The sequence below is a fragment of the Thunnus thynnus genome, chromosome 18 (genome assembly GCF_963924715.1).
Source record: "Thunnus thynnus chromosome 18, fThuThy2.1, whole genome shotgun sequence".
Lineage (NCBI taxonomy): Eukaryota > Metazoa > Chordata > Actinopteri > Scombriformes > Scombridae > Thunnus > Thunnus thynnus.
The window spans coordinates 12,712,388-12,725,056 of NC_089534.1; the positions used below are offsets into that span (position 1 = coordinate 12,712,388).

At 40.7% G+C, this 12,669-nt stretch overlaps 1 protein-coding gene and 1 long non-coding RNA gene across 3 annotated transcripts; both read left to right on the plus strand.

Moving 5' to 3' along the window:
* The first annotated feature begins 2,846 nt into the window (after positions 1 to 2,846).
* Positions 2,847 to 4,417, plus strand: LOC137169665 (uncharacterized). The gene is made up of 3 exons (XR_010924508.1): positions 2,847 to 2,941; positions 3,535 to 3,575; positions 3,679 to 4,417. It is a non-coding gene; the product is annotated as an uncharacterized lncRNA (long non-coding RNA).
* Positions 4,418 to 6,974: 2,557 nt separating this feature from the next.
* vrtn (vertebrae development associated) lies at positions 6,975 to 11,184 on the plus strand. Of its 2 annotated transcripts, XM_067572848.1 has the most exons (4): positions 6,975 to 7,210; positions 7,925 to 8,248; positions 8,480 to 9,084; positions 9,178 to 11,184. In XM_067572848.1, the coding sequence occupies exons 2-4, from the start codon at positions 7,937 to 7,939 to the stop codon at positions 10,247 to 10,249; spliced, it is 1,989 nt and encodes a 662-aa protein (XP_067428949.1). In that variant the 5' UTR covers positions 6,975 to 7,210; positions 7,925 to 7,936; the 3' UTR covers positions 10,250 to 11,184. The 2 variants fall into 2 exon arrangements, with proteins under 2 accessions (XP_067428949.1, XP_067428948.1); XM_067572847.1 differs by having other exon boundaries at positions 8,480 to 11,184.
* The last annotated feature ends 1,485 nt before the right edge of the window (positions 11,185 to 12,669 follow it).

Consider the following 12,669-nt stretch of genomic DNA (forward strand, 5'->3'; position numbering starts at 1 on the left):
TATATCTAACTTAATAAACCCACAATACCATGCATAGGTATAACACTCTATATAAAAACAGCAGTACAAACCTCAGATGGATTATTTAGCTGAATATATACAAATCTGAAATGATTGATTGATGATGTTTACTGATGTTGTGATGTGTCAGATGTGTTCATTTAATTTTTACTTCATGGTTTACAAAGAGAGAAATTTAAGTCTAAAATTGTGTGTTGCAGGGACTTACTGTCACTTGAGACTGTTTTTACATTTTCACTCTTAACTGCAAACTGTTGTGCTGTTTGTATTAATAAACTGTTCAGTGATACTTAATTATACGGCCCGCAACAGAGTAATTCCATTGTATGAATCAAGTTCTAATCAAATAATTACTGGTTCCTACTGGTATTCACATGTAGGTGTAGTAGAATAAAACAAGATTATGGGGAACAAGGAAGTTACAATTTGATAAGAGGAAAGGAGAAATTCACCATTGTTTGTCTTTTACAGGTGTGCCTTTGGCAGATGAGCTATACCCACACTACAGGGCTTTATTATTATGTCTCTTCATCACATGATTTAAAATAAGGAAGTCTAAACTTACCTTACTAAAGTGCACAGCAATGGAGGGCTTCTGTTGTCATCCAAGGAGGAAAACTATAACATAAAAAAGTGAAGATATCAACATATAGACATAGATGGATCAGGCATGGCTAATATTTCATGTTTAAACTTAGTAATTATTATTTTAATTGGTTTGATTACACAGTAAGAATAAGGTATGTGAGCTGAAATATGAAAGTGTTGACTGTTCTCCCCTTTTTACCCTTTAATTACACAGTAAAAACAAGGTTGTTAACGCCATTTTCTTCCAGACTTCAGTTTTGTTTTCTAATTATTCATTCTAACTATTACTGTGCCCCGTTGCTACCCATTATTTTAAAAAATACTTGGAGTGTATTTAATTTGACCTTTCCTTTAAAATGCCCCATTGTTATTCTCTTGATTCCCATAGTCTTGTTTTTCCCACTGTACCTACATGTAAGTACCAGAAGGAACCAATAAGTGGTTGGTTCCTGACTGTAAATCACTGGCTGTACTGTAAATTGTTACCAACTTTTCTGCTGTATGAAGCTTTGTAGAAGTCAAGAAGTCAAGAACAGGTTCACAGTCAGCACAAAAGCTTGTAAGGTTTTCCAAATCAGGGGTTAAGGATGTTGGCAAACGCAGGAAGAGACGTTTCCTGTTGATCAATGTTAACTGTAATGACAGTGAACCTGAAGTGTGCATTTTCACGGCAAACAGGTTTGCACACAGGATGACTGGAACCGTTTACATTGTGATGAGAATGCTGCTGCTTTCTTTGATCACAACAGGTAAGAGACACATTCTCTTAGTTTGTGATCTTGCGATTATAACTCCATCTTGAAATTATTGTAGAAAATCTAACCCCCTTCATCTTCTTTTAGCAGGTGTACATGGAGAAGATAACCTAGTATTTGCAGGAAAAGATTATAATATTACATATCCATGTGAAGGCATGGTCTGCTTTCATTTATGGCAATTCAGCGTAACAGATGATTACATTGCTATAGTCAGCAATGGAGAGATCCAGATATTTGAATTAGAATATGAAGACTCACAATGCACTCTGAAAATTGAAGATCTCACAGCGGAGGACGTTGGACGTCATCGCTGCCAACAAAGGCCAGATATCTTTTCTCCTCAAAGCAGTGAGTACAGTCAAAGTTTAAGTTTTATTGCTGTGTGGGTTGATAAAGAATTTATTTCACCTGATTAAAGGAGAAATCTGTGCCATACATATTTTTTTTCCTTCTTCCAGCCCTCTCAGAGGCCCCAGTTCTAAACCTAATGCCTGGCAAAACATTGTCACTTCAATGTGTTTTCCTCACCGACATGGATCAGGGAAACTGCTATACAAATCTACAACAACAGGTCTTCCTGACGTGGGTGGATGAAACTGGTACTAAGATACAAGAAGACTCCCAACATCAGATAAAACAGCAGTCTTCTTGTGATACAACTCTGACCGTCACCCTTCAAAGTCCTGAAAACAAGAAGTTTAGGTGCCAGGCGACTGTGGATGAAGGAAGCCACACTTCAGTGGAGTTGCGTGTCAGAGTCCCAGGTCTGAATATAACTTAACCCAACCAGTAGACTCCCTTGGTGTTGAATGCAAAGAATTAATGCTAACAGCTCTTTTCTTTGTAGCTCTTAAAGGGAAGGGAAGAGGCTTTATCAAAGATGTGGATTCTAAACCTAAAGGTACGGTATTATTTTTACACAGACACATCGCTCATATACAAATACAAATTGGCTGTAAAAATATAGGCATAATAACTAAAACAATGACCCTGTATATGTAAATTAGTAGCTACACAATGTGGATATTGAGCAATGTCAAAATGCTAAGAAACTCTCCAGTTTCCAGTGTTATGTTTAGTAAAGTTTCGGCTCAATTTAAATATTTAAGGAATAGTTTGACATTTTAATATAAACCTGTTGTTTTAACACTTTGGTTTTTGTACGGATTAAACAAGCAAGATATAATGTGAGCTTTAGAGGTTTTTATACCTTCAAACAGAGACAGGCAAGCTAATGGTTCCCCTTGTTTCCAGTCTTTATGCTAAGCTAAGCTAACTGGCTGTTGGCAGTAGATTCATATTTATTGTACAGACACGAGATAGTCATCAATCTCCTCAACTAACTCTCAGCTAGAATGCAAAATGAGCATATTTCCCAAAATGTCAAACGATTCCTTTACGGTTATTTGGAGGACTTGCTTCAACCACATAAACGTTATTTCAGCATTTTAAATGACTGTAATTTGCGTTTTCAGGTGGCAATAAGGATTTGGTCGGTGTGGCTGTGGGAGTGGTGGGATGTGTGGTGTTGACAGTGATGGTTGCACTGTTTGTTGTGAACAGAAGAAGAACAAGTAAGTTCTCCTATACTTCCTGACATTATAGGAGGCATCTTGTGAAATCACCATAATGGAAAATTGTCACATTGTCACCCATACATGTCATTTCCAGGCATGTGCACATAAACACATGCCACCTTGCACAACTGTACTTTGTGGTCTTTGAGGCAGACAGATGTGCTAAGATCCTACAAGTTCTGTTTTCAGTGTTCCTCACATGCTGGGAATTGTTTTGCAAATATACTGAGTACTGAGTAACTTACGATAATCCATCCCTTAGATACATACTGTATTGAGTGCATTACAGCTTCAGAGGAAACCTTGAGAAACTTGCAGCGGTCTGCACAGAACTTAACATCTGTGTTCTCCCCATGTTTGCGTGGGTTTTGCTGGGTACTACAGTTTCCCCCCACCATTAAAAGACATGTATGTTAGGGTTAATACCCCTGTCAGTGCCCCTGACCGCTAGCACTGGCAAAAAGAAGTTTATCCCGAGGTGCACACTGTTCCTAGTGTATAGGACAGGTCAAATGCAGAGGACAAACTTTATTTCAATGTAAGTGAGTGCTGAGAAATGACAATAATGAAAATCTTCATCTTAATTTTAGACAGCCAGCTGCAGTTCTCTTACCCACCCAGTACCAACAATGTAAGTTAATTCTCATTCAAGAGCATAAAGAACAAAATATTATCCTGATGTCATTTTTGACCACTGAAAGTTAATGAAAGCATGTGCCTGTGTGTTTCTTCAGGTTATGAACACGGATGACGTAATCTATTCTGACATCATCTTCCCTGTTGGCTCAAACAGAGTGTGTGTCCATGAGTATGACTCAACGGAATATGCCTGTATTCGGTACAAATAGTCTGCTGTCCAACATTTATATTGCAGCATATCTTTTCTTTGTTTATGAGCTTCTGCTGTGCCAGTGCCATGTATTTTGATACTGTGAAACAATTTGCAAAAACATGCTATTCTGTTACTGTAGCTGGTAATCAAAGTAATTGGGAACCTGACAGGTATTTTTCCCTTTGACCTAGCCATTTAGTATTTTAGCTTTTGGAAGCTGTTACACGTTTTTGAATACTCTACCTCGATTAATTTCACTTGTCTTTCTAGATTTGATTTTTTTTAAAAAAAGTTATTTGCCTGCATGTATTACCTACATCCCTATCAGATGTAAAATTAAAAGGTGTTGTGAATGGTTGGAGAAACAACATATTGTACGTTTGCATTAAAATGCAAAGGATCTGTAACATTAATCGTCATTTATGATGTTTATGATTGTCTTCTTTGCAAAACCTGTACCTGTATACAAGTCTGCAGGAGCCTATTTTATATCACAAGAACATGTGAAACAGTAGCTGAAGAGAATCCAGTGAACTAACTTGTGTATATCTTGACTTGTGTTACCTTTCTCTCGCAGAGTGTGGATGAGTGTGTTCACGTTATTTTCCTGCATGAACTGAATGTTCAACATCAAGGTCAAGAACATGATTAAATGAGAATCTTGAACACGCCTGTCTCATAAATTCAGGGCAGCAGTGAGTATGAGCAAAGATTGGGGTGTTTGCAAAGCCTGTTGAATATGGCAATACAAGCAAATTTTTCTACACTGACTGTGAGTCTTTTTATTAGCATACATCCAAAACAGGCAGCTGTGGTTAAATGATGTGGTGGGAGGCAATATAGTGGGAAACCAGAGACATGCAGACCAAAGGACACAGGATTAGTTGCATAAAATTAGTATTTTTTAATGGTGTTGCTTAGTGACATGGCCTTTTTGCAGGTCAATGGTGTATAGGTATTCAGTGCAAAAATTTCAGCTGGCTGAGCTGCCAATTGCAGCACTTCATTTTGGGCACAAATCTGCCATTTTACCTATGCAAACATGCTAAACTCCATTTTGTTTGGAGTATACTGCTGGATTCAGTCTTCAACTCTTTCTACTTTCCACTGCTAGTACACACACACAAACACACACACACACACAGTCACAACTGCACACGCATACACACAGTAACACACACACACACACACACCCACACACACACACACACACACACAGCAGGTGAGAGACTGCCGGAGCCGGTCCCAGTGTTGCCCTATTTGCATTTTAAATGTTTGCAGCCAGCCCCATTACTGTGTTCACAGTGCAGTGCAGCACAGCTAATCTACACACCTAAGATGTGTGATTGGCTACAGTCAAGAGTCTGAGGGGGTTGAAGAGATGGTGAAGACACAAACATTGACAAGAAAATGGGAGATGAATACAGATAAGAGGCCATACCCGGATAAGTCAGAGGCCCTCATTACATATCACATGAAATGAAAGCAGATATGCTAATCAGATTCTGAGTGTGTTCGTTTTCCTGTTTTCCTATTTCAAAACCAGGATGATTTTGAAGGGTTGAAGTAGGCATCTTTTTTCTGCTATTTGTTTAAGGGATTAAAGTGAGTAGGACATGAAGGTAAAAAAGGGGATGTAAATGACAGAGAGAACAATGAAAAAGCTTTTAAACGTTACAAAGGATATCAAAGTACATAACATGTCCCTTAATCCAAAATCAAAGTAGAAGATCTGGGCACAATGTAGCATAATCAGCACATGTGTACAACACTAACAGTATATTTCAGCAATAAGGCCTTTCTACAAGGGCAATGTAATGAAATTCTATTCAGTCGTCTCTGAATTAATAGGAAATTGTACTAAAAGCTCCTCTACTTGATGTTTCTTGGCCTTTTTCATGTCCGTTACATTGAAATCATGTATAAAGAGTAGCTTTTTAAAATGAGTAGGTGCACGGATGGTTTCAGTGTGCAGTCTTAATGCAATTTCAGACACTTTCTTTGACCTTTCCTTACAATACATTTCATCATCATCATCATTTCAAAATTCAAAGAGAGTTTGAGGTAACAACGTTTGTCTTTGACTCATTGCTTGTATTTCAAAAATTTCAACAGACTCTGACTTCTAGGTCAAAGATGGCAGATCTGATCATTCATGCAAACATTACCATGCCTTTTAGCAAGCGGGTGTCTATGCATTATCTCAGCTTGCCATATCAGAAATACAAACCAAAGTGGTGAAATTGTGCCCATTCTATTGTTACCCCCCACCACACACATGCATCCCTTCACACACTCTCATTGTCCAAATAGCTGATAAGCTTTAGGTCAAAGCCTTGAACCCCAGTGAACTCAGGCACCAGCTTGTCTGCCAAGTGCTTGGAGTGGACGGATCAGTGGGGGCCAAATGCTGTCGTCCCCTGGTGTGTGAGTGTGTGTGTGTGTATGGGTAAAAAGCCATAGGATTCAGGTCTACAGTAGGGGCCCGTGGGGGTTGGGGACAGTCACTGGGATTGTTGTGTGTGTGTGTGGAACAAAAGGCCTTGATTACTGAAATCCTGCAAAAGGCAGGAGAGGAGGTGTTAAAAGTGATACAGTGGAGAAACAAGCAGACCTGGAGCTGAGGAGCCTTCCTCTCCTCTCATAAACCTCATGTCCACACCCTGTCTGCACATTTCCACTCTAATCCACAAACTAGCCTTTATTCTGTCTCTACAGTGCAGTCTGGAGACCTAAATGCTTAATCAAAGTGGTAAAAGAAAGGGAAAGTTTATTGTTGAAAAAACTTCTGTTTTTCTATTGTGCAAATTAAAACTGAAAAATGTTTAACAAGCAAAAAAAGTTAACTACCCACCTTGTGTATTTTTGTGCAGCCTCATAAAAATGAAGATGGCTTATTTATGAGCCAAAAATGACCCTGGTTGCCCTTTGACGCCAAGAGCACTTGACAAATAACCTTGAAAGTGAACTGTTGACATCTTGCAGTTGGCTTTGACAAAGAAAAGCAAAAACGTGTTGATAAAACCCAAAGCACCGATACTTGTTAACCTACAGGGCTGCCTCTGTGTTCTTATGGCCCATGACACATTGGCTTTTGTTAACACTTCACATTGAAATTGACCCTGGCTGTAGTCTACTGGAGAAGGAGGAGGAGGAGGAGGGAAGAGGGGGGAGGGAGGGGAGGGGGTGTTTCTTGAGGCAAAGACAAAAAAGCGAATCGACGATTGACAATTTCCTGAAGGGAGGTGCTGCTTATCACTCCCAACATCTCCTGCGCTCACCGGAGGACAGGACACTCTGTGGAGCTCTGAGCTGCGCACACACAATGGACTGAAACTCCCGGACAGAGAGCAGTAGTCTATTGTCAGCTGTGAAACCCTCCGCCACAAATAAGTGACTTCCTTCGAGACACAATTTAGTCTCTGGACGTTCAGGTAGTAAAATAGTTGTTTTCGGTATTATTTGCGTTGCAATTAACGAGGAGCGTTTTGTTATTTTTGTTATTGCGATACGCTTTGTATTCTTGTTACTAAAATAAGTGTTTGGAATTACAGAATCAGTCGTGGCGCAGCACAAATTAGGCCTTATTATTGTGCGTAATGACTTGGAATTAGGTCGGAATTATTTGTATTTAGTTTTGATTAAACCAAAAAGTCTACTTTGCAATTACAAAGTCGTCTTGAAACATAATTATGATCTAATTCCACTGACTTCTGCTTAAATTTAATTTGTGTTAGGCCTAACCTCACACACCTATAATGCTACATTAAAAAAGGTTAGATTTGGGTCAATAAGGTGAGTAATAGAGACAAGTGTGATTTAAGTACCTCATGGATTAATGCAAGTCTTGTGCAGGAATTAAGTGCAATAATTTAGGCACTGATGAAAAGTTTATTTGGTTCTAAGTCAAAGCTGCTTCAACAGCATTTTAATTAAGCAGCAGCAGCTGTTGTTGGTGTGTGAATCGACCAGAATAATCTACACAATCTAGTCTGCTGTTAACAGAATCATGAACAAAGCTCTTTCCTTGATGTTTCAGGATTTATTTCTGTACGCTTCTCAGAATCATTTGTTTTACAGACATCCCGAGCTTTCCTCTCCCACTTTGCTGCCTCTAACCATCTCTTCCTCCTCTTTCCTCCCTCCAGCTCTCATCAGATATGATTCAGAGGAACGAGGTTGTGCTGTCCGTTCTGGGGGAGCTCCAGGAGGCCACAGAGAACTCTGGCCTGGATGCTCTGACCAGAGCGGCCCTGGAGGTGGACCAGGTCCTTGCTCCCTTCCAGCTCCCCAGGACCCCCTGTCAGGATTTCCCTGAGTGGGAAGGCGTCGATGACATAGCTCACGGCCTGTACCCAGCCGATGCTCCCGGAGGCCTCCTGCCACTGAACTGCAAGGGAGAGGGCAACATGCTGTTTGATGCAGTCAGCATGTTATTAGTGGGCAACACTGGACTTAGCTTGGAGCTACAGGTGAGCAGTGATGGTTTATAGTGGAGTTCACAGTGGTACTTTTGCTGACACTGGTGCACATGCAGGGAGATTTAACTGCAGATCCTTATGTGTTAAATCAGAGTTATGAAGTTAGTGCTCCCTGAACAAAATGCTTTTTTGAAACACCTACACAGACCTCTCTTGCTGTTTATCTGGCTGCTGAATGATTGGGATATAGGAATGTTAATCTGTGAATACTGTCCCCAACAGGTACGGACAGTAGTGGAAATGGTGCTGTGGAAAAGATACTACCTATCTGGGATGATTGATTCAAAAATGATGCTCCAGGCTGTTCGCTTCAGCCTCTGTGCCGAGGAGTCTGAGGACATGCTGAACTTGCCTGTAACCGTCTTGGAGGCCATATTTGATGCAGATGTGAAAGCGTCCTGCTTTCCAGGCTCCTACGCCAACATGTGGCATGTGTATGCCCTGTCGTCTGTCCTACAGTTTAACATCTACTCCATCTACCCCATGTTCAACCTCAAGATCAGACCCTATTTCAACCGAGTCATACGCCCAAGGGCCTGGGCGAAAGACTCTGAGACACTAACCCTCCATATCATGTGGTCTGGCGAGCTGCAATCTGAATCCTTGTTCAGGCCCAACCATTTTGTCGCACTTGTCCAGACAAGTGACCTCACTATTGGGAGCCCTGACAGCGAGCAGAGGTCCTCACCCACCAAGAGTGAGGAGCTGCTGAACCAGGACTCGCAGCTTTCGTACCCCAATCTGAAGGACAAGTACAACATCACCAAGAGGACCTTCTACCGCTGGAAGAGGCAGACGCAGGAGCACTGCAAAAAGTCAGCAGCCAGGTATGAGGCAAAGCATTTCCTGCAGGCATGCTACTTGGAAGGTAAGCTTGTCCCCCTGCACCAGTTTAAAGAGTTTTTCCCTGAAATCTCAAGGTCATCCTACTACAACTGGAAGCACGAGCTCCTGAAATCTGGAGGGAACTTCTCTACCTCATCTTCGACTGGAGAGATAAGTCCTGGAGAGAGCACAGAGCAGGAAGCCTGGTCTTCACCTGAAGCAAAGCAGTATGAGCCAGACCACCATGACAGCGTGGCCAGTATGTTTGGCCTCAGCCTTGGCAAGCTGGATATAGAACGGGCCCAGAATGTAGCTCATATGCAGGAAGCCAAGCGGTGTCTGCAAAATTGTATCGCCGTGAACACCTCCTTCCCATTTAGGATCTTCAAAAGAAATTTCCCAGGGATCTCCAGATCAACCTACTACAACTGGAGGAGAGAAGCAATGCTGTTCAACAGAGGTTACAAAACCAGTGCTGGTAGCAGTGAGGACAGCTCAGATGCTGACAAGAGCCAAAGTCCAAAAAGTCTCTCACCAGTCCTGCCGAACACCAACCAGCCTGTCATGCCCAGAATGAGGATCTGCAGGCGAAAACACAGAAGTTTCAGACTGGCATACATGAGTAAAAAACAGCTCAGAGATGCTGCAAAGCTGCATGTCCAGAAGTCAAAATGGTCCCTGACAAAGTTCAAGCTCAAGTTCCCATCTATGTCCCCCTGTTTCTACTGGCTGTGGCGGAGCAGTCAGAACCGCAACAGAAAGAAGATGACGGTCACCCAGAGTGTAGAGATCAACGTCCCTACAAACCTGGTTAACACCACTACAGAACCCAAGATAACAGAGATGAGGATGGATAGTCAGAATGTACTCCCATTTGTTGAGAGCCCTAAGTATCTAGAAAATTCCACCATGCCCTCCTTTGATGCCCCACATTCAAAGCACACCCTCCAAAGCAAGACGCCGATTGATGAGCAGATGTTTGCAATGGATGTTGTGGCTCTGGCCAACTTCAAGGCCAAGGCCAAGCTGTTCCTGCAGCAACGCTTCGAGGAGAAATCCTTCCCAACCTTTAAAGAATTCAGGTCTTACTTCCCTTTCACTCCACGCTCGACGTACTACATGTGGAAGCGAGCTTTGTATCATGGGGTGTCACTGGTTCATGGATAAACGCACAAGGTTTTATCCCCTTTAAATGGCTGTTCAGGAGCAAAATGAAAGCTTTGTTGAAAGAACTTCTTGACCCCAAAACTTAACTTTCACCTTTGTGCTACTGCATCCTGTTGTTAAATACTACCTACACATTGCTGCATTTGGACTTGTTTTCATGTTCTAAATAACTGTTGGCTTAGCCAGTGCAATTGAATCTAAATGCATTGTGTCCTCTGCCCCACCACCGCCACACATTCCTCCCCCCTGGACATTTGCACGTGTGTGAAAAGAAACTGAGTTGTGGGTCCGTTTAAACCCTGCATGTTGCCCTCCAGGCAAAAGGCAGTTCAAAGCTGCTGTTTAGTGGCATTTTGTTTGAAGCTGTTCCTTCTTCATTCTCTTTTAATCCCTGCTAAACATTGTACCCGGGGCCCCTTATTTTTCATTGTAGCATGATTGTTAATTCTTAAATGTATGCTTTTTGTTGATGCGTGTAATATTGATCTGGGAGATTATTGGTGGTTTAATGTTTTTTTGATTCTTTGAATGTAAAGAGCAGCCAGTATTTGTTTTCAGAGATGATTTACTCCTGCAAATGTCCTCTGTAATCAGGGTTCTAGTGCTTTTTGATATTTCTGCCTTTGGATTGTTGAATGTACTCACCTCATGGTTACACTTGGTGCGCCAAAGTTTCGGTGGTTATCTCAAGGTTTTGGCATTTTAATGACCTACTTTTAGAATGCCTCTTTTTCTTTTGATATTCGACACTATAAACTGTGAGTTTTGACACACTATATTTGCACTAAAATAGTTCTCATCACACTGTTGAATGTATTATCTTAACCATTGTGCACCTTCTGGTTAAGATCCCTAATTTTTCAACAATTCTATTTTTGAAAAATGTTGTCATGGTTTCTATACTTGAAAACTGAATATAAATGAAGATATTTTTATTTTTTGTACGATCCTTCATTTCAAAACTACCTATTTCCCTAAAATATTGGGAATGTTTGCCATTATAAGCTACTTTTGTCTACTATTTTTCAGCAAGTAAAACAAAGTTCCAGCTCCATATCTCTCCACACAGAAAAATGTGTTTTGTAGGTAAATCTGCCACTGTAACAGCAGTTTGATTTCAGTTTACAGTTTTACTTGGTGTATTTATTTTTCCTCATGCATTACATGTCTGAAATTGGTATCATTGATACCGGCAGCCTGCATTATGCCCAGTCAGTAGGTGAGGAAATATGTACTGTTAGGCTGTAAATCAATAAACTATCAACCAGTATCAACTTTTTGCTTCATTTTTGCATGATAAGTCCTCATATCATGGGCTATTTAATACAGCATTTTTGATGGTAGGTATTGCACATGACCTCAGGAGGTGGTGCTTCTCTATGCCTGCAGTGCTCAGATATGTCGGCTCATTAACACAATCCATCCCTGACAAATTGTTCGTTTTATGCTCCATAACAGACAACTGTAAAACATCTGTAATTTTTTTTTCTGAATCAACTAGTTTCTATTCCAAGTCAGGGAGCTATTGTGATGCCAATCTTCTCTAAGCGCTTCTAATCTCATGCCCCATCAGTTACAGCTTTACACATGAAATTGTTTGCATTAGTAACAGAGAAACAAAGAGCAGACAAAGTTTAATCACTGTACAACCACAGACAAATGTGCAAACAAGCAGGTCAAACCAAGCCAGTGGCTAAAGAATAGCAATGATCTTTGAGACTGGTTTTCTCTCTGTCCAGCTATTGTGCTCATGCTAATGAGGGTAATGGTCAAGAGTGGGAGGGATGGAGTAGAGAGAGGGAGAGAGAGGAGGGGGTAATTGTATGCATGGGTATAGAGGTGTTTGAGATAAGGCCAAGAACACTCAAGACTTTGGGGGAGGGCTAGAGGTGCAGGGAGAAGGAAAGGGGGGATCTGTGATTTAGACTTGAATAGTTAAAAAAACAGGATTAGAACCATCACTTTGATCACAATGAATTTCACATTCAGTGACTTGTGATTAGTGTCTAAGAGTCTCTGAGGTAACTGGCCTTGGCATAAGGAAATATTTGATGAGTAGAACTTAAAGTAAAATTTCTTTTAGTAGACTTCCTTGTATTTAGCTTTTCTATTGTATTACAACTGTATGTCCATGTATGTAAGCAAACCAATAAGAATCAACTAAAGTGATCAGTTAACTTTTTGAGATGAGAGTTTTGGAACATTATGGGGAAAAAAAAATCTCTTTTTACTTTATGTTTTGCATCATGTTGTTAACTTTAGGCTCTACTTGAGTCTGAACTGAACTGATATTTTATCAACTTGATTTCAGTGTCACTCCTTTTTCTTCCCACACATCAGCAAATGTCAGCTCTAGTTTCAGTCACATTTCATTGAATGTGCAGATGATCACTTCCTTTAACTTTAACTAAATTTTCTCA